Here is a 23,183-nt window from a genome sequence, read left to right on the forward strand (position 1 = left end):
CCCTTTCCTCAATCTGCTTACAATCCTGTTTTGTTAGCATGGATTCATTGCTTCCAACACAAATTAACCACCTGTTTGTACTCAGAACAAAGTAAGGATGCTCAGGGATCATGGCTCCTTTTCACTTTCTGAAGGCAGACTTAAGACAGCATTGATACTAATCCCTGCTGGTGGCAGAGAGGCTTAAAGTGGTGTTTGTTTACTGGATTACTAATGCAAGTGGAAAGCCTCTATTGACTGTGCAACTCTGCATACACAACAGTATATTTTTATTACGGTAAGTTAAATTGAGTTTACTCCCTTGGTAAAGGGTGCAGGATTCCAGCAGCCTTAGCAGTCCTTCCCACACTGATGACATTTACACACGGAACAAACATGCCTGTGTGTGTTTAAGCATAGTTGGAGTGGCCTGACTATGGAGTAATAAGGTAAAGGGACCCCTGACCATTAGGTCCAGTCGTGGCCGACTCTGGGGTTGCAGCGCTCATCTCGCTTTATTGGCCAAGGGAGCCAGCGTACAGCTTCCGGGTCATGTGGCCAGCATGACTAAGCCACTTCTGGCGAACCAGAGCAGCGCACGAAAATGCTGTTTACCGTCCCACCGGTACCTATTTATCTACTTGCACTTTGATGTGCTTTCGAAGTGTTAGGTGGGCAGGAGCAGGGACGGAGCAACGGGAGCTCACCCTGTCGTGGAGATTCGAACCGCTGACCTTCTGATCACCAAGTCCTAGGCTCTGTGGTTTAACCCACAGCGCCACCTGCGTCCCATACGGAGAAATACTCAGGGCTTTTATTTTAGGTGGGTGCCACTGCCATTCTAAGAGAACTAGAGAGGTGTTCATGGTGAGCTCCGGCACTTCTTTCCCCAGAAAAATAGCAGAATACGAATGGTATGGTTGTGGTGTGGATGCATCTTCTCAATTGCTCTTGAGCTAGAACATTAAGAGAAAGTAATTCAGATTAATAAACAAGAATAGTATTATTATTAAGGCTGTATACTGCCCTTCGGCCAATGATCGCGGGGGCCGTTCACAACAAAAAGACACAAAATGAGAATACAAAGTACATAATTAAACCAAAACGAACCAATAACCGCCCCCCTGCCCCAAACACATATGAGTGTGTTAATCAGCCTGGTTGAAGAGAAAGGTTTATCCCCCATGACTCTGGAGAAACTGGTTTTGGGTAGGGGCTCGGATGCCTCAGCCTTGAAGAACTTTACCCGCTCCGAATGATGGAAGTGCGTAATGGAAATGAGGCGAGGCTCATATCACTTATGCAAGGTGCTTCGCCATACCAGGAACGCGGGCTAGCGCGGAGTTCCCTCGCCGGCCAACTCGCCATTGTTGCGTCACAATGGACCGGCGAGGAGGAGGAGGAGGAGGATGGGGATGTGGAAGAAGCGAGAGGCGCTTGGGAGGTCGGCGCGCTCTGCCCTACACTCCCGCCCTGGGGCTGCGATTGGCCGGCAAGGGAGAGGCGGCGAGAAAGTGCTCCTTCTTCCAAGCGGGAAGGGGGCGGGCTCGCCTTGGAAGCGGCGAGAGCTTTCTGCGTTTGGCACGGTTGCGAGAGCCGTGCGTAAGGGGACTCGATTCTGGCGCAGCGCGCCTTTGGAGAAAGTGCCATGGGAGAGAAAGCGGCGTTCCTCCGGAGCGCGTGCCGCGAAGGTCAGTCTTTGTCGCGCGGGGTAAACCCCCCCCCCCCGAAATCGCATCCCATCCCACATCCCCTTGTTGATGCCTGATTTCCACATCGAGAGGTGGAAAGGGGGGGGGGATGAACACCTGAGGATATTCTGCTCCAGCCAGGGGAAGTTCCTTCTTTTTGGTTAGAAGCCCTAAATCTGCGAGTTGCTCGAGGTTTTGGAGGCAGCATGGTCTCTGCCAGGAGTGCCAACTTGGCCCCGAGACCGTGGGTGCCCGAGGCCGTGGGGGCCATGCACCGAAATTTGTGGGTGCCTGACACCTTCATGGGGAATTTTTGGGTGCTCAGGGCCCCAGGGAGTTGGCACCAATAATCATCATCATAATAATTTGTAGCCCGCCCATCTGGCTGGGTTTCCCACTCTGGGCAGCTTCCAACAAAGATTAAAAATACATTAAAATATGACACATTACAGACTTCCCTGATGTCTTCTAAATGGTCTCTGCCCCTGCTTCTCCTAGGCGTTTGCTTTCTCAAAACCCCCCTTCTTTTTGCCTGCCTAGAGTGGCCAACATTTCTTGCAAAGCTCAACAGCAGTGTTTGAAACTCCCATTGTTCTTGGCACATTTTGCCACCGAGAATTTCATTAGTGTTAGCAGTTTCTGAGCTCTGGGCGCAGTTTTGCGCCTAAGATATCAGAGTAAAACTGCAGTGGAAGGAAAGGAGGACCTTTTTCTGCCTCCCCACTTCCAGCTACTCTCTGAAGAATGAAGAAGAGACCCTCTTAAGAATATTAGGGGGGTTGGCAGGGGAAGGACTTGCCCATGTGAAAAATGAACACAAGATTTTAGCTGCAGTTCATTCATTTTCAGCCTTGTATTCTTGTTATTTTTAAAAAATGTGCCTAGACATTCCATTGTGGTGCCCATAAGCTAGGTTTAAGACGCCGTTTAGCTCCTAGCTTTCATATCTTAGTTTCTAACACTGCTCAGCTGGGAGCAGAAATGCAACAGGTTAAACTTCCCTCTGGTGTGTATGGTGCAGTGGTGGGAAAGCTGTCCCTGTTGATTGGGTGTCTCTATAAAAAGGGTCATGGGCAGTATTATAGATTATTTGTTGTATTTACACAGTACACCACTCTTTATAATTTTTGTGGGGGGAAACCAAAGAGCAGCTTGCAAGTAATAATATGAAACGCATGAGCCCAACCACTAATAAAGCAATACCCTTAAAATTTGAAGAAAGCACCTCTGTTTCAACTGCAGTGAAATAATGCATGCCAAAGATTGTATGGATAGCCATATTTCAGCTGTATTATATTGTTTTGTGCCACACCAGTCTCTGAGCAGTGTGAGATTTCAGGGTTTCTGGCCACATACCTAGGCAGAGGCAAATTTAGGGGAGTGCGACCAGTTCGGCTGCACAGCTATTTAGAATGAAGCATGAGAGCAGCGGGGTGCCCAGTTTTGGCAGTGCGCCACTGAAATTGGAGACCCCAAGGTCCTCCACTGACTCGGGGTTCGTGTTTTCTTAGGAATGAGGCAGCAGAGACTGCAGTGTCTTTATGATAGATGGTTTATTTACACTTATGGTAGAAAGGCCCTGCATGAGTAGGTCTCGAATAAAAATGTAGTTCCATGAGTGTGGGATCATAGTAAAAAGGATGAAATAGGATAATGAGAGGACAGAAGTGGTTTTGCTCAATACACTGTACAGTCAAACCTCAGTTTTCGAACGTCTCGGCTGCCAAACCAGGGCCGGATTTAGGTTTGATGAGGCCCTAAGCTACTGAGGGTAATGGGGCCCTTTATATGTCCAGCTGTCTTTTGTCAACAACAAATTGTCGCTGTTTTTTGTGTTGAATATATGCTATATGGTAATTTATGGGCCTAATAGGTATCTAAAGCCATTTGCACATAACAAAATATGTATTTTATCGAAATAATTGTTGAACTGAAATATATTCCATGCAGAATGCAGGCGCCCTATATATAGAAATGAGCAAACCAGTGATATTTTGGGGAGCAGGTTAGCAGGCGGGGCCCATTACTTACATCATGGGAGCCTACACAACACAAAACACTGTTGCTGTATGTAGGTTTTATTTTATTTGTTTTTTATCTTATATTTTGGAAATGTATATCCAGGATTTTTTCCTTTAAATTTTTTGGGGGCCCCCAAGAGAGTGGGGCCCTAAGCTATAGCTTGTTTAGCTTATACGTAAATCCAGCACTGTGCCAAACTTTTCGGAAGCCGAACACTGAAAACCCAGAAGTGAATGCTTTTGTAAGACGCGACAGCACGTGTGTGGGTTGCATTTTGCCACTTCCACACATGCGTGTGACGTCATTTTGAGCGTCTGCGCAAGCGACAAAACCCGGAAGTAATGTGCTCCGTTACTTCCGGGTTGCCGCAGAGCACAACTTGAAAGTGCTCAACCTGAAGCATATTCAACCCGAGGTTTGACTGTACAGGAATCTGCATAGGGTGATGTTTGTCACAGGGTGGGGAAATGGTATAGTATGATGTAATTTATTACCAGGTGGAAAGGTACTGCCCTTTGATATTTATATCAGCAATATAATGGATGTAGTTCACGTGCTAACTTTCAGAATTGCTTGATTACCTAGTGCAGGGGTCAGCAACCCGTGGCTCCGGAGCCGCATGTGGCTCTTTTACAGCTTTGCCGCGGCTCCGGGGCGGATACTAGCGAGGGGAGGAAGCGCATTGTGCGCCCGACACTCCCCACTGTGGCAGGCGCTGTACTGGCTGTGACGTCGCATGGGGGCGGTGCGTGCGTTAGTCACACACCGTCCTGACATTTATTTCTATGAGGAGGAGTAATTCTGAGGGGTCAAAGAAATAATAAAAAAGTGACAAAAAAGTTATTTTTATAATGACGAGTTTTGCGACTCCCAGTTTTTTTTTCTTCGGAAACGGGTCCAAGTGGCTCTTTTTGTCTTAAAGGTTGCAGACCCCTGACCTAGTGAAAGGTTTGCCACTTATTAAATTACCCTTTATTCTTACCTCGTCAGGGAGGCATCCATTGAAAGCATGATAGCAGGTCACATGATGGGTGTTGTCAATTGAACTGAACACATGAACATCTCTATAAAGCACTGGCAGAACCAGTTTGGAGCTAATGGCTTCTTCCACTGTGGGGCACAGCGCTCAAGTGATGTGAAAACGATGTGTGATTTCTGATCTGAGACTTTTAAGCAGAGGTTGGATAGTCATGGGTCATGGATGTTTTAGTTGAGATTTCTGCATTGCAGGGGGTTGGACTCTGTGACCCTCGGGGTCCTTTCCAACTCTACAGTTCTGCGATTCTGTAACTGCAGTTGTTCCACAAAAAAGCTCATGTGACTAGGTTATAAGCCCTCGATTTAAAGCCGCACAGAACGTATATTTGAAGCGGTGTTGCTGTGTTGATTCTAGCAAATGAGAGCTGTGCGTTTCATAGGAAGTGAGTTGGCAAATGTCTGGCCCTGAAAGCAAGATAAGTCTCATTGAAATGAAAATCTGATCTGACTCAATCTGACTGGGCACACACACACACAGTTATTTTCTGTTGAAACTGAGAGTAGTCATCAAAGCCATTTAAGCAATGCGGCCCTTCTGTCAGTGAAACTGCAGCATTCTGAAATATGTAAACACTGCGAGTCATTGTCCGGGTGTTTGCTTCCTACTCCTCCCTTCATCTCCCTCCTCTTGTATGCATATCAAAAGTTAGCTATCAATCATGTAGTTTGGTTGATAATTATCTCCGTTTCCCTTTCTTCGTTTTGCAAAAGTGCTTCGCAGGTGCCCATTAACCTCTGAGGTTCCAGGTGGCAGGTAGTTCAACTTGCAGGCTGCTTTGAATGGAACTTGAGGGGCTGCAAGTTTGTCTCTCGGTTTTTGGCGGGAATGTGAGATGGAGGTGCTCATGAAGAAAATCTTTCTTTATCTGCCTTCTAGTTTTGAGAGGATAATTGCACATTACAGTACTTTATTTGAAGTATTTATTTCCATTAAGAAGGGAAGGAGTACATCGACCCTTGCTAACTTTGTCTGCTATTTACCCTTTCTGAGGAAAATCTGATGTTAAAGCTAACATGCTGCCAGTGATATCTGAACAGGCCATGTATAATATTAAGCCCTCTTTTGAAAACACCAAAACACTGCTGTTGTTTTACCGGGTATCATTTTCTTTTTTTACACAACAATTGAAGTCTGCTGTTGTGACAAGTGAAATTTGGATTTTATATCAGATTTTAGTGTAGAGGAAGAAAATGGTTATTTACTCTGTCCTTGGTTTCTGTCACACATGTACACAGTAAATTAGACTTATGTTGAATTCCTAACTGAAATATCTGCTCAAATAAAAACCTTGTCATACCACTTCCAGAACATGAATTCAATGTGCTTTCTGACTTCACAAGACAAGATATTCAAGGATTCAAATCTATAGCAGTAATATAAAAGCTTAACTTATTTAATTACAGTATTTGTGAGAAAAGAGAAGTAACCAAAGACATTTAAACAAAAACAACACAAAAAATTAAGCTGCTACCCAGCTGATCTCACTTGATACTTTCCATTTATGTATTCATTTCAGAAGACTATTGAGAGACCACTGGTCTAATAGGATTTTGCTACTGCCCCCAGCAACAACCAATATTCCTCTCTCTGTCTCTCTCTCTCTCTGTGTGTGTGTTACTCCAGACTACAGTTCCTTTTTTTAAGATGCAATCTTTTGCCCTGCAGATACAAATAAATGTGTATTTGACTTCTGAATGGTAAATAACTTTACCTCAGAAATGATGAATAAATAGCACTTTATACCTTGGGCATTGAGTAAAGGGAAGTCTTCTTTCTGCACATAACTGTTAGTCTCTTTCTGCACAAAACTGCTCCATTTTGGGGAAGCCTTGCTCCTCTTTTCTCTTGCTTTCTGAGAAGTTTTGCTTGTAGGCTTTTCCCTGCTTTTGCACACACTGTACGAACCTGCTCTCCATGCCTAGCTGACCACATCTACAGAACTTGATTGTTACATTGTTACATGCTATGATCAATCATTAGTAACAGACATCCCAAGCTCATGGAAAACAAACTGTACCTGCTCTCCATGCCTAGCTGACCACATCTACAGAACTTGATTGTTATATTGTTTGTGCCATATTAATCTCTAGTTACAATTCAATTAGGAGGCTTCATGCCTGTCTAGTTCTAGCTCCGATTCCCAGCATTTACTCCATCAATGATAAATGATCACATGTAATCCCCACCTTTCACATGTAATTCCCGCCTTAGTACTTATGTTAACCAATTACAAGTTTCTGTGTGTATGTATCAACCAATCAGCCACAGGCCCACCTGTGGCAATGCTCGCAATATTCAATAAAATAGCCTCTCAGGGCCCGCCCTGACAGACGCCTCATGTTACACCTGCCTCTCTCGTCTCCCGTGATTTTTCATTCCTACAATTGAGGGGACCTGTGCATGTGATGAAGCAATCTTGCTCCAGAAATGAGATATATTCAAAGGAATACCATGTGGAGAAAGATTGCTGAGGAGGCTTCTTGTGGCGACATTAGTATGTGTTTAGTATTTGAGTGCCTTTGTCCCTCGGTGCTCCTTGACTCATGCGGTTCACCTCCTAGCAGCTGAGAGAAGGAAGAAACTGGATTCTGGACTCCTCTTTAAAGAGGAGCAATAACTTCATTATTTAACTGTTTGGGACAACTATAAAGGTAGAGCCTGCTTCTCCACTTTTAAGGGGACCTCTCTCTCCACAACCAAGAATGTGCACTGTACGTTGTGGTGGTATTCTCCCCCCCCCCCGCTCTTCGTTGTGCCAAGAATTGCATTGTTAGCTTTAAAAAAATCTCTTTTTTTGGGAAAAAAATGCATTGCTAGACGTAGGTAGAATTTGAAAAATTGGAACGAGCAGCACTGTGGTCTGCAATCTCCTCTAGCTGTTAAATCACCACCCGGACATCATGCTGTTGCCCATCTGTAAGCAAAACCATTTGCTTAAAAAAAAAAGAGGGAATCTGCTTTACGCTCAAGTCCTTGCTGAAATGAAGGGACCATCTGTCTCCCGCTGCCTCCCATTCCCCACCCCACCCCCGGGACTTGGATGGCAGGGGATCATGATGAAAACTTCATGAATGAATGACTTTCTTCCGGGGAATGTATATTCATGAAGGGCCCACCCAATTAACTTTTCCCCTCCAGACTAAGTAAATTCCATATTGTCATCGTTTAGTCATGTCCGACTCTTCGTGACCCCATGGACCAGAGCACGCCAGGCACTCCTGTCTTCCACTGCCTCCCGCAGTTAGGCCAAACTCATGTTGGTAGCTTTGAGAACACTGTTCAACCATCTCGTCCTCTGCCGTCCCCTTCTCCTTGCACCCTCCATCTTTCCCAACATCAGGGTCTTTTCCAGGGAGTCTTCTCTTCTCATGAGGTAGCCAAATTATTGGAGCCTCAGCTTCAGGATTTGTCCTTCCAGTGAGCACTCAGAGCTGATTTCCTTCAGAATTGATAGGTTTGATCTTCTTGTAGTCCATGGGACTCCCAAGAGTCTCCTCCAGCACCATAATTCAAAAGCATCAATTCTTCGGTGATCAGCCTTCTTTATGGTCTAGCTCTCACTTCCATACATCACTACTGAGAAAACCATAGCTTTAACTATATGGACCCATATTAGTTTGCATGAAATTCAACTAATGCGAGATTTGGCAACGGAACCGGTGTCTGATGCAATGCTTTTCTGAAAGTAACCTAGGACTCTGCTGATTATTTAGCTCCCTGTTTAGTCTTACATATCTCTTGGGGTGCCTGCCTCTCTGGGGCAGCTCTCTAAAAAGTCTCCCCATGCTATTCAGACACAAATTCTGCCTTCAGCTATTTTCCTCCGCACGCCTCCCCCTCCCAGCTGCCTGTCAACATCACTCTGCTGCATGCTAGAGACCCTGGGAACTGGCTGCCAGTCAGAGTACTTGACACAGGGTGAGAGGGACGAGTGGTCCAAATCAGTTTGAGGCCCTGTTTTACATTCCTGTGCATTCTAAAGAAGACTCTTAGAAGTAAAATATTCTCTTTCGGTGAGGGGAAATATGTTAGGAAAATATGTTCATATTGATTATTTTATTTATTAATGTATTTTATCTACCATCCATAATATTTATCCCAGGGCTGTTTATATATCTCCCCAGTGTTAATTCCAGGGATGGTATTACTGGGTCAGGTTTTTGTTTTTTGTGAGAAACTACATGCATACTGTTGTTTCCGTTTATAGAAATATATAGGTTGGCAATTGTCCATACGATGCTATCTATATCAGTGCATCACTGTGGTATTCTAGAAGCTGCTCCTGAAAACTAGGAACCTCTCATCAATCTTCTCCCCTCATCTTCAAACTTAGAACTGTTTTACTTTGTTGTCGAGCCAAATTCAAAATTGGGAAAACTTTCCTTGCTTTGTTCCTTTGCTCCAAGACAAGTGAGATATAAAGACAAATTCCAGAGGCTTGACGTAGTTACGGCCTTCTTATGCATTGTTAAGTATCGCATTATTCTTCGCTTTCATTTTTAATGGATGTTTTCAGTGATTATTAATTGCTTCCTGCCTTGGAAGCGGCAGTATTAGAAGATGGGCTTCTCAATGTAGTAATACGCTCTATGAAAACCTGGAGCGGGGGCAAGAGTTTTCATTTGTTACAGATGTGCATGGTTGCTTTTAGTCTTTTGTGTGTGCGGGTTTGATGTGCTTCAGTCATAGATATAATTTTCTTCTTTTCCCAGGTGACGTGTTTCCTCTGGTCTGCCCCAACTCTCATCATGCCTGGTGTCAAATCCTCAATGTATCAAAGCTAGAAGCTTCTTTCTTTGCCTATTCCGGCAGATATTCCAATGAAACCGAGCTGAGTGTTTCGGTGCCCACAGGAAGCAAATACAGCTTGTATGTAGGTGTCGCCTTGGCTATAGGCTCAAGTATCTTTGTTGGTTCCAGCTTTATATTGAAAAAGAAGGGCCTTTTACAGTTGGCTGAAAAGGGGTTCACTAGAGCAGGTAAGAAATACTTATTCTTTTATACAGGGCTTTTTTAAAAAGCTGGAATTCGCCAGACCTCAGTTCTAGCACCTCTCAGGTGGGTGCCATTGCTGTTATCAGAACAAGGGAGGCGTTTGTGGTGAGTTCTCGCACCTCTTTTTCCAGAAAAAAAATAGCACTGCGCTTTATAACATTCAAAGTTGTAACCAACCTCTCTTAAATGTTCAAAAGCTCAAGTCCAAAAGCATGGCTTCTATTTCTGAAATGTGTATTTGAAACTGTCATAATATAATTATAATAATTTAATATTTATACCCTGCCATCTAGGCGGCTTCCAACAAAAGATTAAAAATAGATTATAACATCAATCATTAAAAACTACCCTAAACAGAGCTGCCTTCAGGTGTCTTCTAAACATTAGATAGTCGTTAATTTCTTTGACATCTGATGGGAGGGCGTTCCACAGGGCAGGCGCTACTACCAAGAAGGCCCTCTGCCTGATTCCCTGTAACCTCACTTCTCGCAGTGGGGGGACCGCCAGAAGGCCCTCGGCGCTGGACCTCAGTGTCCAGGCTGAACGATGGGGGTGGAGACGCTCCTTCAGGTATACTGGACCGAGGCCGTTTAGGGCTTTAAAGGTCAGCACCAACGCTTTGAATTGTGCTCGGAAACGTACTGGGAGCCAATGTAGGTCTTTCAAGATGTGGTCTTGGCCGCTCCCAGTCACCAGTCTAGCTGCCGCATTCTGGATTAGTTGTAGCTTCCGGGTCACCTTCAAAGGTAGTTCCGTGTAGAGCGCATTGCAGTAGTCCAAATAGTCATAGTTGGAGTGCTGTGAAGAGTAGATAACAACTTCTGTATTATGAATTTGTGAGCAGTTTGTTTTGGGAGCTTGCAATATTTACTCACTTTTCAGCTAAATAAGTTCTTGGCGAGGTGTGAAAATAATACAATGTAAATCTTTGTTACTGTTAATATTACTACTTTTCAGTGTTGGCACACAGTAGAATAACTGTACATTAAAATAACGTCCCTAGATTTTGGGTTGTTTTACCATCCAGCTTTTCTCTTTGGCATTGGCAGGTAGAGTAATGGAGTAAAAAACTGCTTAGAGCAAGCATAGGCAAACTCGGCCCTCTATATGTTTTGGGACTACAACTCCCACCATCCCTGACCACAGGTCCTGTTAGCTAGGGATGATGGGAGTTGTAGTCCCAAAACATCTGAAGGGCCGAGTTTGGGGATGCCTGGCTTAGAGGTTTACTTGGATAAGAGAGCACTTTTTAAAAATATGAAAACAAGAAAGAAGGTATACCTCAAATATTTTATGGCTTTCCCCTTCATTCTTTTCACTGAAAATACTGCCTTTCTCTCTCTTTTAAGGACAGGGTGGGCACTCTTACCTGAAGGAATGGCTGTGGTGGGCAGGACTGCTTTCAAGTGAGTATTAAAGAGCTTCTCTATTTGTTTTAAAAGTATACAGGCAGCTCCACACACTGCCAAATGGCAGTTTTTTCTTCTAGCAATGCACTGGTGTTTAAAGCTTATGTGCATACACTTGTTTGGAAACCATGACTGTGCACACGCCATACATTTAATGTAGTTTAAAAGCACACTTCCTGGAAGCTGTAGCTTAAAGATGCTGGGAATTGTAGCTCTGTGAGGGTTAAGCTATAGCTTCCAGGATTCCTTGCTGGAGCGGGGAGCGAGGTGATGTGTTTTAAATGTATGGTGTTTCCTCAGCCCACGATTTTGCCAGATTTCCCAGATGGTGCAACAAACACGCTCACTTAAGATGGGTGCTGGGTAAGATGACCACTACTATAGTTGTGTTATTAGAGAAATCTCTCCCGGTTGTTCCCATAGCAGAGGTCTTCCATAAATAACTCTGGCAGCATTCATGTCTCCCAACAGCAAGGTATTACAATTAGGTAATGGGGAACCTGTGACCTCTTAATCCTCACTCCGAGGATCTAAGTAAAGATGAGGCACTCTTAGAACAGAACAATAACTTCATTTGTTTACAGTCAATGAGGTTATAGCTTAGGGGCTACTTTTGAAAGGCACAACACTTTTGTTTCCAACAAACATATATTTGCACATATATCTTTGCACATATATTTAAGATCTTTCTCAACTTCAATTGATCGATTGAATTTATATACCACCATACACCCGGAGGTCTCAGAAAAGATCACAATATATGAAATCAGAATAAAAACAATAACCCAATAACCCCCCCCCCAAAAAAAGAGACACATTTTAAAAGGGTATAGGATGTCTTTCAGGTCAACGAAAGGCCTGGTTAAAAAGGAACATTTTTGCCTGGCACCTAAAGGTATATAATAAAGGCGCCAGGCGAACTTCCCTTGGGAGAGCATTCCACAGACGGGGAGCCACTGCAGAAAAGGCCCCGTTCTCCTGTTGCCACCCTCCGCACCTCTCGAGGAGGAGGCACATGAAGAAGGGCCTCAGAAGATGATCTCAGGGTCTAGGTAGGTTCATATGGAAAGAGGCGGTCCTTGAGGTATTGCAGTACTTCATGCTTCAAAGTTGTCACTGGACGTATAAATTCTTTCTAGGTTGGAACTATTAGCACACATTTACAACAAGGTTCTTGCAACTGTCGGGAAATCTCAGTTGCCTTGCTAACAACAGTTTCTTTTGCAGTGGGAATAGGGGAAGCAGCAAACTTTGCCGCCTATGCCTTTGCACCAGCCACTTTGGTCACCCCTTTGGGTGCACTGAGTGTTCTCATAAGGTCAGTACAAATTTATTTTCCTCATAGCAACATCCAGTACACTCTATTAAGCACTCTGAAATCTGTCATTTGACTGGGCCGAAAGCAAGTTAGCAAGTTGCCAGCTCTTACACTCTTGTTTTATTGTGGGTATGTCTACCACGTCTTTCAGGCAAGTTCTTGGGGTGCCTTGCCCCAGAAGCAACAAAAATAAGAGCAGCCTCTCTGAACCAGAGCAGAAGTCTATTTAGACAGTCTTTCGAAATAGAAAAGAGAATGGTTATAAGTGTACAGGTAACATACTAAAAGCAGCATGATGAAAATATTAAATTGTAACAACTGGGGGGGGGGAAGGATTTTGCCTAGCATAAAGATTTCATTGGCAGGCGCTAGGCGACTCCAATGGTTTAAATGGTCTGCAATTGTCCATCTGGGGAAGGCCAAAGCGGTGGCAGTGGTTTTACAGCCTGTATCTGATACAACTGAGAGCAGCTTCCTTTTTACATTTCATATGTAAAATACACAATATTTCTTCTGAGAAGAGGATATTGTCAACTGCTTAAAAATCAGCTGAAACAAATGGAAATAACCCCATGTTTTCTGCACATTTCTTCGTAATGTGATATTTTACCACATATGGCATTAAATTCCACATTAAGCCCAGTGGCATCAAGCTTTTGATTTCACTAGGTGGTATTTGAAATTCTGTGCCTCAGAAACAGTGAGTCGATGAACAATTTATGGGTGCTTATCCAGCTGAGACGACGACTTGCCTTTTAGGAGAGCTAGTGTACACCTGCACCTGTCCAACCCTTTCATATGAGAGCCAGTGTGGTGTAGTGGTTAAGAGCGGTAGACTCATAATCTGGTGAACCGGGTTCGCTTCCCCGTTCCTCCACATGCAGCTGCTGGGTGACCTTGGGCCAGTCACACTTCTCTGAAGTCTCTCAGCTTCACTCACCTCACAGAGTGTTTGTTGTGGGGGAGGAAGGGAAAGGAGAATGTTAGCCGCTTTGAGACTCCTTAGGGTAGTGATAAAGCGGGATATCAAATCCAAACACACGCACTTCTGTGCTGTAGAACAGGTGCATGTGATGCCGGCATGAAAAGACAAATCCTTTGTATAGTCTCCCCTCTTTCTTTAAACAGAAAGGAACATAGATTGAAGAGATTCCTAAATATAAAGCAGGGCCCATTCTTATGGGTCAGGGAAAGTGGGGAAAAAGATAAGTCTTTATAAGACACTGGGTGCAGCTGATGGTTGCTAGCTCATATATGGCAGAGGGAATGGCATTCCACAGAATCGGCAAGAGCAGGAAATTTTCAGGTCACTGCCCTACAATATTCTTTAGGGTGTGGTGCCACAGATATGTACACGACCTAGCCTTATCTTACTTTGCAAATATGCATTGTATTTTCCTTTGTTCCTATTCATTGTGGTTGTTCTGAACTTCAGTTTTTCGATTTGTCATATTTATAGTTTCGACATTCTAGATATTGTTACATGCTATATTTAAGGTGGTGTTCTTTTCGTTTAAATCCAAATAGCGCCATATTATCTTCCTATTTTTTGAATGAAGAGCTCAATATTCATGGGAAGCTGGGCTGCGTATTGAGCATTTTGGGGTCCACTGTGATGGTGATTCATGCACCTGAAGAGGAACAGGTTACATCATTGGATGAAATGGAGATAAAGCTAAAAGACCCAGGTATGTCATTCAGATGATTGGCTTGGGACAAGTAAATGCAATGCGTACCTTGTTGGAGTTTCTGCTTTACTGCAGAACCTGCTCATTCATAGGGTTGATGGACTGTGGACTGTGCATATTGTACTCTACAATGCATAGACCCCCATTGCCATGTTAAATCCAATATAGGATGTTAGATGGGCCTGGATGCTAGACTGGCAACCCCACTAGGTGGATGCATCCTGTTTCCCCACTGCTCCCAGGCTCTTTGCAGTTGTGATCTGTGAATGTTCAGATCAGACACTGGTATCACTTGACATTGTCCTTTCACCCTCTCTGCTGCTAGTACCAAACAATAAAAGCAGGGGAAAGTAAACGTTGGGTGGGACGCATATTCTCTTCTGCCATGCAGACAGGTGCAGGGGTGTGTAGCTTTGCAGAGATCAGGAAACTAATTTTGTTAGGCTGTCAAGCTTGACATTACTGTGTACTCTGCCTGTTTAATTGCTTGAGCAAATATCCTTGCACTTTGGCTCTGAAGGAATTGAGGGGTGGAGGCACACAGTGGCTTTCTCTTGCTTCTGAGGCAATGTTGGACATGCGAAGCACCCTTATACCAAAGCAGTTTGGCCCATTAAACCCTGTACTGTTTATTGTGGCTCCTCCAGAGTGCTTTCCCGGCCCTCATCATGCCTAAGGTTCTTTTGGACCCTGAATTGTTGGGTTCAAAGTGCATTCCTGGCTGCTGAGCTTTCTCTTGAACTTCCCTTGGCTGAGAAACTTTGATCCATTGTGCATTTGCTGTTTGCATAGAACAGCAGATAGGAACCTCCAGCCCTTGGACCTGTGAGGCCACATCAGCCAGACCTACCTTTGACGTCATGTCGCAGGTAAAGACATGGCTCTCTGCCAGAAGTGGTGTTTGCTGCCACTGCCTGTCAGCTGATCGCTGACACTTGCAAAGCTCTATGTCTTTGCCTGCGCGGGCAAACAAAAATGCTTCATCTGACTTCATAGTTATGATAGGTGGGTGACTGTCCCCACCTGACAAAATGGCCCATAGGGGTTGGGGAGCCAGAGCATCCAGTCTGCTGTAGAGTACTGGAATCCAGTTGGAGCACAGGAAAATGGTCATCAGCTTTCTTCTTAATGTACAATTGTATAGAATGCAGAGTGGAGCTGCTTTGAGGAAGCTGGCTTCTCCTGCAATAGCCCCGCATGCAGAACTGAATTTAGTTTTTTGCAAAAGCAGAGCAGAGTTCCATAGAGTCTTGGAAGGTGAAATATATTTCCCTCTGATCTAGAGCCCAATGAGTGCATACAACTCCCACTGCAGGAGTGTTAAATTTGCACTCCTCTGTACACAAAAGCCCTTTCTTTGGTCTTCAGAGGATAATGGAGAGGTTTTTAATGTATACATGGAACTACATTTCCACACCAAAGCGGGAAGAGCTATGCTGTATTTAATTCGTGATTTTCATGCTGGCTTGAATCCAGAGCTAAAATGAATCACTCGTGGAAGAGGAGGAGGAGGAGGAGGAAGTGATGAAGTTCCATCAACATTGCTTTCCATGTTGTTTGAAAATGTTATGGAGCAGATTTTTGAGAGCTGCTGGGGGAATAAGCAGAAATGGCCCTCCCAATCCCTTCACCAAGAATAGGAATATTGTGTGAGCTCATGGGTATCTGGATCCAGCCCGCTGAAGTGACCTGATTGTGATTTTATTAATTGCTTCTTCACACACATTAATTATATTCCTTTCTCTTTCTCTCAAACAGTGTTTGTTGCATTTGCCACTATCGTAATTGTGATCTCGCTAGTTCTCATTTTTGGTGTTGCTCCAAGACTCGGCCAGAGCAATATACTGGTGTACATTTCCATTTGTTCAGTGATTGGTGTGTTCTCAGTCTCCTCTGTCAAGGGTCTGGGCATTGCTATTAAAGACATGCTTTATCAGAAGCCCGTCTTCCGACATCCATTGGTTTATATTTTGGCAGCTGTTTTGGTGGTGTCTATCAGTACTCAGATTAACTACCTCAATAAATCACTGGATGTGTTTCATACATCTCTAGTGACACCCATTTATTATGTGTGCTTCACAACCATGGTGGTGATCTGCTCTGTCATCCTCTTCAAGGAATGGAATAGCATGGAGCTTGGTGATATCATTGGGACCTTGAGTGGCTTCTTCACCATAATTATAGGCATCTTCTTCCTGCATGCTTTTAAAAACGTCAGCACCACCTGGAGCCAGTTGACATCTTCTGTTAAAAAGGAGCCAATCTTGCCTCTCCATGGTTACGAGGCTCATCATACTTTATTGGAGAATATGGAGGCTCCAGCCTTGACATGTGATGAAGATAACACTCTCTTCAGTCGAGGAAATGAACAAAGGGGTGGCCACCACTAAGTCATCTTTGGAAAACCTATACCAAAGCACCTCTGAGTGGTACTCGGAAGGACAGAAAGTGGTTGCGATGGTGTCCTCAATGATCAGAAAAGGAAATAATGATTTTGTGTGTGTGTACTTCCCATCTTTGGCAGCATATGAACTTCAGTGACAATTGTGGTGCTCTTGGTAAAGAGAACTGAATTGTATACATAACATATTTTCACAGATAGCACTTTATGGTTTCATTGCATTGGGGGGAAATAGTGGTTTTCTTGGCCAAGTTGCTGCTGTGTGTAAAAATCGTGACTTCCCCAAATGTTGTCACCTAAGCATAGTGGATGTTTATTATTCAGAGTTTTTCAGCAAATGTCCAAAAGGGGTGGAAAGTATCTAGTTTTCAAAATTCTTGCAAAGAACACTATGTTGGTGAAAGAGGACTCTCATATGCCACTTAGCAAAGCACTGAATGAACTGGTATAGAAGCATATTTTCACTTACTGACGTCTTCAAAGCTTGAATTTGTTCGCACATGAAGAAGGCAGTAAGAGAGATGGGGAATCAATTGCACATTACTGGAGAACAGACATGATAACCTTTTTAGTAGTTTCAGGAAAAACCTCAGGCTACATTCCTACTTGAGCACTAATTCAATTTTTTTGTAATATGTATGATCATTTTCTACAAAGTGTGCCAACTAAAGGTGACTAAAGATAATGTAAGTTATCTAAAAATGAGTCCTTTACGTGCAGAGTAGATGCCGTAGATTAAAATTTATTTATTTTTGTAAGATATGGCATTTGTCCTTTTTTTTTTACTTAAACCTTTTTTTAAAAAAATCAGAGAAGAAAATACCGCATTCGTTCGCACTTATTTACCCAGTGTTAACATCCTTTTTGAAATGAGCAAACATTGTATTTTAAAATCTTTATCAGAGAAGCATACTTTTATGTGCAGGGAAGGCTTTAATGTCATTCAGGATTTTTTTTGTGTGTACAAACATTTTGACTTGATACATTTGAATAAAACTTATTTTTAAGATGTTAACTTTCTGATATAAAGATTTTAAGTTTGATACTATGATGTCCAAACAAGGGGGAGGGCATTATATTGTTTCAATAAAATGTGTTTGTGCCCACTTCTTCTTTTTAATGAGAGAGAGAGAGAGAGAAGTGTTTTGGGGAATTTGTGTTGGTTCCTGTAGGAACTTATAGCAATGGAAATGATGAGTAGAGCAGTGGGAGGTCTGGTTCCATATGACCTGGCATAGTTGTTTTTGAATGAAGCAAATAAAAAGATACGGGAATATTTTTCATACAACAATAAAGTATCCTTTCCTTGTGTACGAAAACCTGAAATGAGAAAATTTGGAGAAGGCTTATCTTGGCAATTCTCTTTTTCGCTCTATAAGACTCACCCCCCCCCAAAAAGGGGGGAAATGTGTGTGCGTCTTACGGAGCGAATGCAGGCTACGCAACTATCCCAGAAGCCAGAACAGCAAGAAGGATTGCTGCTTTCGCTGCGTAGCGATCCCTCTTGCTGTTCTGGCTTCTGAGATTCAGAATATTTTTTTTTCTTGTTTTCCTCCTCCAAAAACTAGGTGCGTCTTGTGGTCTGGTGCATCTTATAGAGCGAAAAATACGGTACACAAAAAACCACTTTGCTGCCGTGATATCACTCTTATGAAGAGAGCTTTTGCATGGTTTAGTGCTGAATCAGAAAACAGTAATTGAATTTTGCGTGAACTGCCAATTGTTCTGATTTAGTGCTTAAAAGTGGGTTTTCCGGGGGGGAAGGGCAGGGCAAAGCAAAGGCAAAGCCTCCTGTGTCTGTGCCTAGAAAGCATAAGACAAGCAGCAAACCTCTCAGACCCAGGCTTTCTATGCATGGGACAAGCAGAAGTTGGGACAAACCCTATGCTGCAAGTTTTGGAAAAAGTTGGTAGTGGATAGCATTCAGCATCTTGAAAATATGTATTTTAAGAAGAGCTGCTTTCTAGCTGTGCTAGAGATACCACTTGAAAGTTTGCGTGGACACAGATTTCTGAAGCCAGCAAGGTAGCTGAAAAAATGTCTCACCTCTTGAAGAAGACTAGAATTTTTCTAAGGTAATACAGTGGTACCTCTGTTGTCGAACGTAATCCATTCCGGAAGAAAGTTCGACTTCCGATACGTTCAACAACCGAAGCACAGTGGGTGGTCGGCAAATTCAATTGAGAAAATTGAGGAACGTGCCTCAGAAGCCGTTCAACTTCCGAGGCACATTTGAAAACGGAAGCATTCACTTCCGGGTTTTTGGCGTTTGGGTTCCGAAACCTTTGGCTTCTGAGACACTCGAAAACCGAGATACCACTGTATTATGTAAAATAGCAGTTATTCAGATGCCATCTGCTTGAATTTATGCAGGTAATTCTGCTATCCTTGGGGATATAATTTGGATACTATGGAGCTCATGGTTACAAGGAATCATAATTTGATGTAATCTGTCAGGAGGCCTACCTTTTTGAGTTATAGCTTCTCTCCTGCATCTAAAGTGGCTTGGGTGTCTAGTAAAGCAGCACATGATCCCAGAGGTAGGATGTTGCAGAAGGCTTGAATCTTCCTTGTAATGTCACACTGTGTAGCGCAGCGAAACATCTTGGGGGAATCCTAATGCAAAAGTGTTAAAATTAATTCCAGACAAGTCTGGAAATAAAAATCCGTGGCACAGCCTATATCAAGATTTCAAACAATATGCATATTATTTATTGGACACATTTTTGGTACAATATTTCATGAGGCTTGCGAAGAGCATTTTATCAACTGCAGCACACTGACCAATAACTCTTCAGTTTATAATAACGCTGAAACTTTACTCTTTCAGCTCTTGGCAATGTGTTCAACTACATGTGCAACATAAAAAGGATTCAACAAGTTGTACTTTTCAAATCTTTCAAGAAAACCTAAAGTCCCATTCATATAAATACATGTGTGCAGTGTATATATTTACAGGATGTGAACTATATATATTATATATATAAATATGAATGCTGTGTCAAAGCCCCCCTAAGCAGGTTTTCTTCTTTATTTAATACATTTTCCTAATCCATAGGCTCAGCAGCAGCTTGTCATCCACTAGAACTACATTTTTTTTATCCCACCCTTCCTCTAAGAAACTCAAGAGAATCTCTTGTCCTCTCTCCCTTTGGCCTCTCAACAACCCTGTGAGGTAGCTTAGGTTGAAAGATAGCAATTGGCCCACAATCCCCATAAGGGTTTCATTGGTGAAGAGGGATTTGGAATCCAGCCTCTGCTAATATAGCGCACTATCCAGTCACCAGTTCGCTATCCGCTAAGTGCTACAATGCGCAGTAGTCGTAGACTAGCTTCTGGTCTGCCTCTACAGTTATTCTGTAGAAAAAGTCCAGGTGAGAAGATTAAAAGAACACGGCCCTTCATTTGAGGTGGCACAGCTGAGAGGTGCTTCAGTGCCAACTATTAAAGGAAGCAAAACAAAAGAGCACTGCAAGATCATGAGCGAAAGGCAATATTTAGAGCTTTGGTGAGCCAATGTTACACTGCATTTTCAGGAAAGCCTTGGAAACATTGCTGCTGAAGAATCTAGTCCTTGCCACTCCTCAACATTTGGTTGATAGAAGTGGGAAGAGACTTTTATAAAATCTGGTTACTGCTCTGCAATTTAGGGCTCAAAGTGTGGTTCCAATCCTGTTTCTTCCCCCAGCCAAGAACCATGTTTTCCACCTCATCAACCCTCATCAGTGTCTACTTCACAGACTGTTTAAATGGCTGAGAAAACTATGGCTATCTTGGTAAGACACTTCCTCTTAAGGAGAAGGAAACTCTGCGTTGTTGTCCTCTCTCTGTGTGTGGCCCTTTGAAGCAACATCCAGGAGCATGGCTTTTCAGAATGCTGTCTCTGCTGTGAACAACTTTGTTCCTCTCAGGAAGCATCCTCTGCTATCGTATCAATCATCTGCAGCAGATCCTGAAATGTAGGGCGTCCCTCCGGTTTCTACAAATTAATAGATACCATTATTGTGAGCTGCCGATTCTTTAACTCTGATTAAAACAATATTTTTATTAACACAACAACAAAACAGCAGGTAAAAGCTAATAATTCAGTAGTAGAGAGGATTGTTCCACCGCTGCCACCTTTCCATTAATTTACCTGGTGTACTGCTCAGATGATCACAAATAATTGGGGGGGGGGGGGACAATTGCAAATGAATAAAATAAATATTTTTCAAAATAACATTAGAGACCTTCAGCCCAACCCGAGTTGCAGAGGGAAAATTAATGGGTAAAAAGTATGGGGATTTTTATTTTTTAGAACAGAGAGTGAAGCAAATAATTTCTCATTCTTCACTGCTATTACTAAATCATATAGTCCATCCTCCAACTAAGCCCAGACTTTAGAAGTATCAGGGTGAATTGGCTAACAACGATAAAGGTTTTATTTTGTTAGAGGGAAATATTTTGCATGTTGTGGGTTTATGATGGCGTCCGGCACATTCTGCTGCGCCACACTGCGCTCCTGTGCCTAGCTCTCTCTCAGCTTCCTTCAGCAGAGTCTCCGCAGCGGTAGAAACTGTTGCAGTGTGTGGGTAATAAATCAGACTGTACGCAGGCTTGTTGCTTATCTCCAACAGTCTTAAATCATCCCGGCGAAATAGCACACATCTTTCGCCTCTCGGTCAAAACCGAAAGAAGACTCACACACAGAGAACATTCCCGTATGTGAACATAACCACGCCTCAGAATGTGAGATGTCACTCAGAACTGTTTAACCCTTTAAGTTCTGATTCTCTTCACACATGTATCTGATGTAAGCAATTCTACTTAATTCCCCCCCCCCAAAAAAAAAAAAAATTGAAGGTGCAATGTCCTATAACAAGGCCAGTCACTTCTTGGTGTCACGGGTTCTCTAATTACTTCCCCCTTTCTATTTTTTGATGGCGTCTCTCACCTGTGCCTCCAAAGTGATTCCATCAAGTAGGGATTGCTCATTCTTACAATTCAGGAACCATGCAAATTCCACTCAAAAGACTTGTCCACACTGGAGCATGATGCCCTCCCTGGTTCACCTTTCCCCCTGTAAATGCAGGGTTCTTTGATCCTGCCCCCTTTGGACTTTCCAATGATGGGGGGGAAATAGCATTTAAAGAGGGGAAGGTCTGGGAAAACCATGGGATGCCCCTACATTAATGGGGAGACAAGTCGGTGCAAGTCCAGTTTGCTCCAGTGTACAGAAACCCTGGGTCTGTACTAGATTTCTCCTTTCAAATGATATAGAATCAGGATTTTGGAGTTGGAAGGAATCCCGAGGGTCATCTAGTCCAACCCCCAGCAATTTTTTTAACCAATGTGGGGCTCAAACCCAAGACCCTGAGATTCAGAGTCTCATGCTTTTACCGACTTCTTTTTTTGCTCTGTTCTTTAGCCTTGATTGTTCTCTGTCTTCATAGTTAAGTATAAAGCATTCCTATATTGTATATCAGGGATCACATGGAGATGTACAACTAAAAGATAAGATACTGTACCTCATGCCAGCACAACAACATCACATCGTAAATATTCTTAGATGCTAACTTTGGCCGAAATAGACGGTGTCCTTGGCTAACCATAGTCACTACTTCATAGTTTGTGTTTGTCTCAAAGGGCATTTTGCCTTCAGTAAATACTTCCCACATGAGAACACCTGAAAAATTAAGAGACACAAAAAGACCATTGGCTGATTACCAGAGAGATGTTATCTAAACTAGAACATACATGTATCTGTAATGGCAAATATGTTAACAGGAAATAATTCCTTTAAAGTTATTTATTGTCCCTTATGCCTGCTGGTCCCAAGTCTTCTAAGATAATTTAGAACTGACACTGGAACAGTAAGAATGAGAATAAGCCATATGGAGAAAAATTAGTTGGACTGAAGAGATAAATTATGTGTAACATCTAAGAGAAGGTTTGATGGCCTATTCATGCAACCATGATTATCACATGATGCTTCGGCTTATCAGATCTTCAGAAACCCCTCTCAAAGAGTGCTTTGAAAGGGGCTGAGACCCTTGAAGGTAAAAAATGTCAGGTGATTGAGAAATGGCCGGTTCTGCCCACCTGTCAAACCTGGTCCACAAGGGGTAGGTGAGATAAGAATCTGGCCCACTAGCCAAAGTGTTCTCCACCCCAGTTCTAAATAGTAAATACAAATTATGTGGGCAGTTTGTAGCCAATAGTAATAATACCTCCACATTTAAAATGGAATAAAAACATAGCCACCTTACCAAAAGACCAGACATCTGACTTGCTGCTGAACCTGCTATAATTGAAAACCTCTGGGGGGCACCACTTCACAGGAAACTTAGCACCTGAAGAGCTTGTGTACTGGTCATCAAGCACATACCTTAAAAAGGAAAACACTATATGATTCCTCCAGTCTGAAACCAGCCCTAGAAGCCCATCAAGAGGTAAGTGTTCACACCTCCATCTAGTGGCTACTTGTAAACTTCACAAACTAATATTTAAACCTGCAACAACTTGTAATCTGTACTTGTACCCGCATTTATTGGTCACATGTATTAGGAGCTGTCAGGAATTTGACAACCGCAACTATTTGGTGTTTTTTTTTGTGTGTGTGTTTTTTTGCAGTTTCTGCAAGCCTCCATCTATGAGTGGAA

At 43.1% G+C, this 23,183-nt stretch overlaps 2 protein-coding genes and 1 long non-coding RNA gene across 7 annotated transcripts in view; 1 reads left to right on the plus strand and 2 right to left on the minus strand.

The window, feature by feature from the left end:
* Nucleotides 1-1,425: 1,425 nt before the first annotated feature.
* Nucleotides 1,426-17,907, plus strand: NIPAL1 (NIPA like domain containing 1). The gene is made up of 6 exons (XM_082238261.1): nt 1,426-1,670; nt 9,444-9,710; nt 11,076-11,132; nt 12,363-12,453; nt 13,981-14,141; nt 15,900-17,907. Exons 1-6 carry the CDS (start codon nt 1,628-1,630, stop codon nt 16,529-16,531), a joined length of 1,251 nt encoding a protein of 416 aa, XP_082094387.1. The 5' UTR covers nt 1,426-1,627; the 3' UTR covers nt 16,532-17,907.
* The window catches only part of LOC309540975, a 145,551-nt gene continuing 126,510 nt past the window's right edge, over nt 4,143-23,183 (minus strand). Inside the window, exons 2-3 of the long non-coding RNA XR_014223595.1 lie at nt 4,631-4,982; nt 4,143-4,273 (exon numbers count right to left, since the gene is read on the minus strand). This is a non-coding gene — a long non-coding RNA (uncharacterized lncRNA). The remainder of the gene's footprint in view (nt 4,274-4,630; nt 4,983-23,183) is intronic.
* TEC (tec protein tyrosine kinase) overlaps nt 19,226-23,183 on the minus strand; it is a 58,867-nt gene continuing 54,909 nt past the window's right edge. For all 5 annotated transcript variants that reach the window (XM_082238159.1, XM_082238158.1, XM_082238156.1 and 2 more), the window contains 3 exons: nt 22,791-22,909; nt 22,050-22,207; nt 19,226-20,521 (listed from right to left, as the gene is read on the minus strand). In XM_082238159.1, coding sequence (XP_082094285.1) covers nt 20,450-20,521; nt 22,050-22,207; nt 22,791-22,909 — 349 coding nt within the window. In that variant the 3' untranslated portion in view covers nt 19,226-20,449. The remainder of the gene's footprint in view (nt 20,522-22,049; nt 22,208-22,790; nt 22,910-23,183) is intronic.

The sequence above is a fragment of the Podarcis vaucheri genome (assembly GCF_965113315.1).
Source record: "Podarcis vaucheri genome assembly, chromosome: 9".
Taxonomy (NCBI): Eukaryota; Metazoa; Chordata; class Lepidosauria; order Squamata; family Lacertidae; genus Podarcis; species Podarcis vaucheri.

What these genes read in the sequence shown, in the direction of transcription:
- NIPAL1 (XM_082238261.1), top strand. Translation starts at nt 1,628, where the DNA reads ATGGGAGAGAAAGCGGCGTTCCTCCGGAGCGCGTGCCGCGAAG. An exon ending in CCGGAGCGCGTGCCGCGAAG is followed by an intron (nt 1,671 to 9,443) that starts GTCAGTCTTTGT and finishes TTCTTTTCCCAG; the next exon opens with GTGACGTGTTTCCTCTGGTC. An exon ending in GCACTGAGTGTTCTCATAAG is followed by an intron (nt 12,454 to 13,980) that starts GTCAGTACAAAT and finishes AAATCCAAATAG; the next exon opens with CGCCATATTATCTTCCTATT.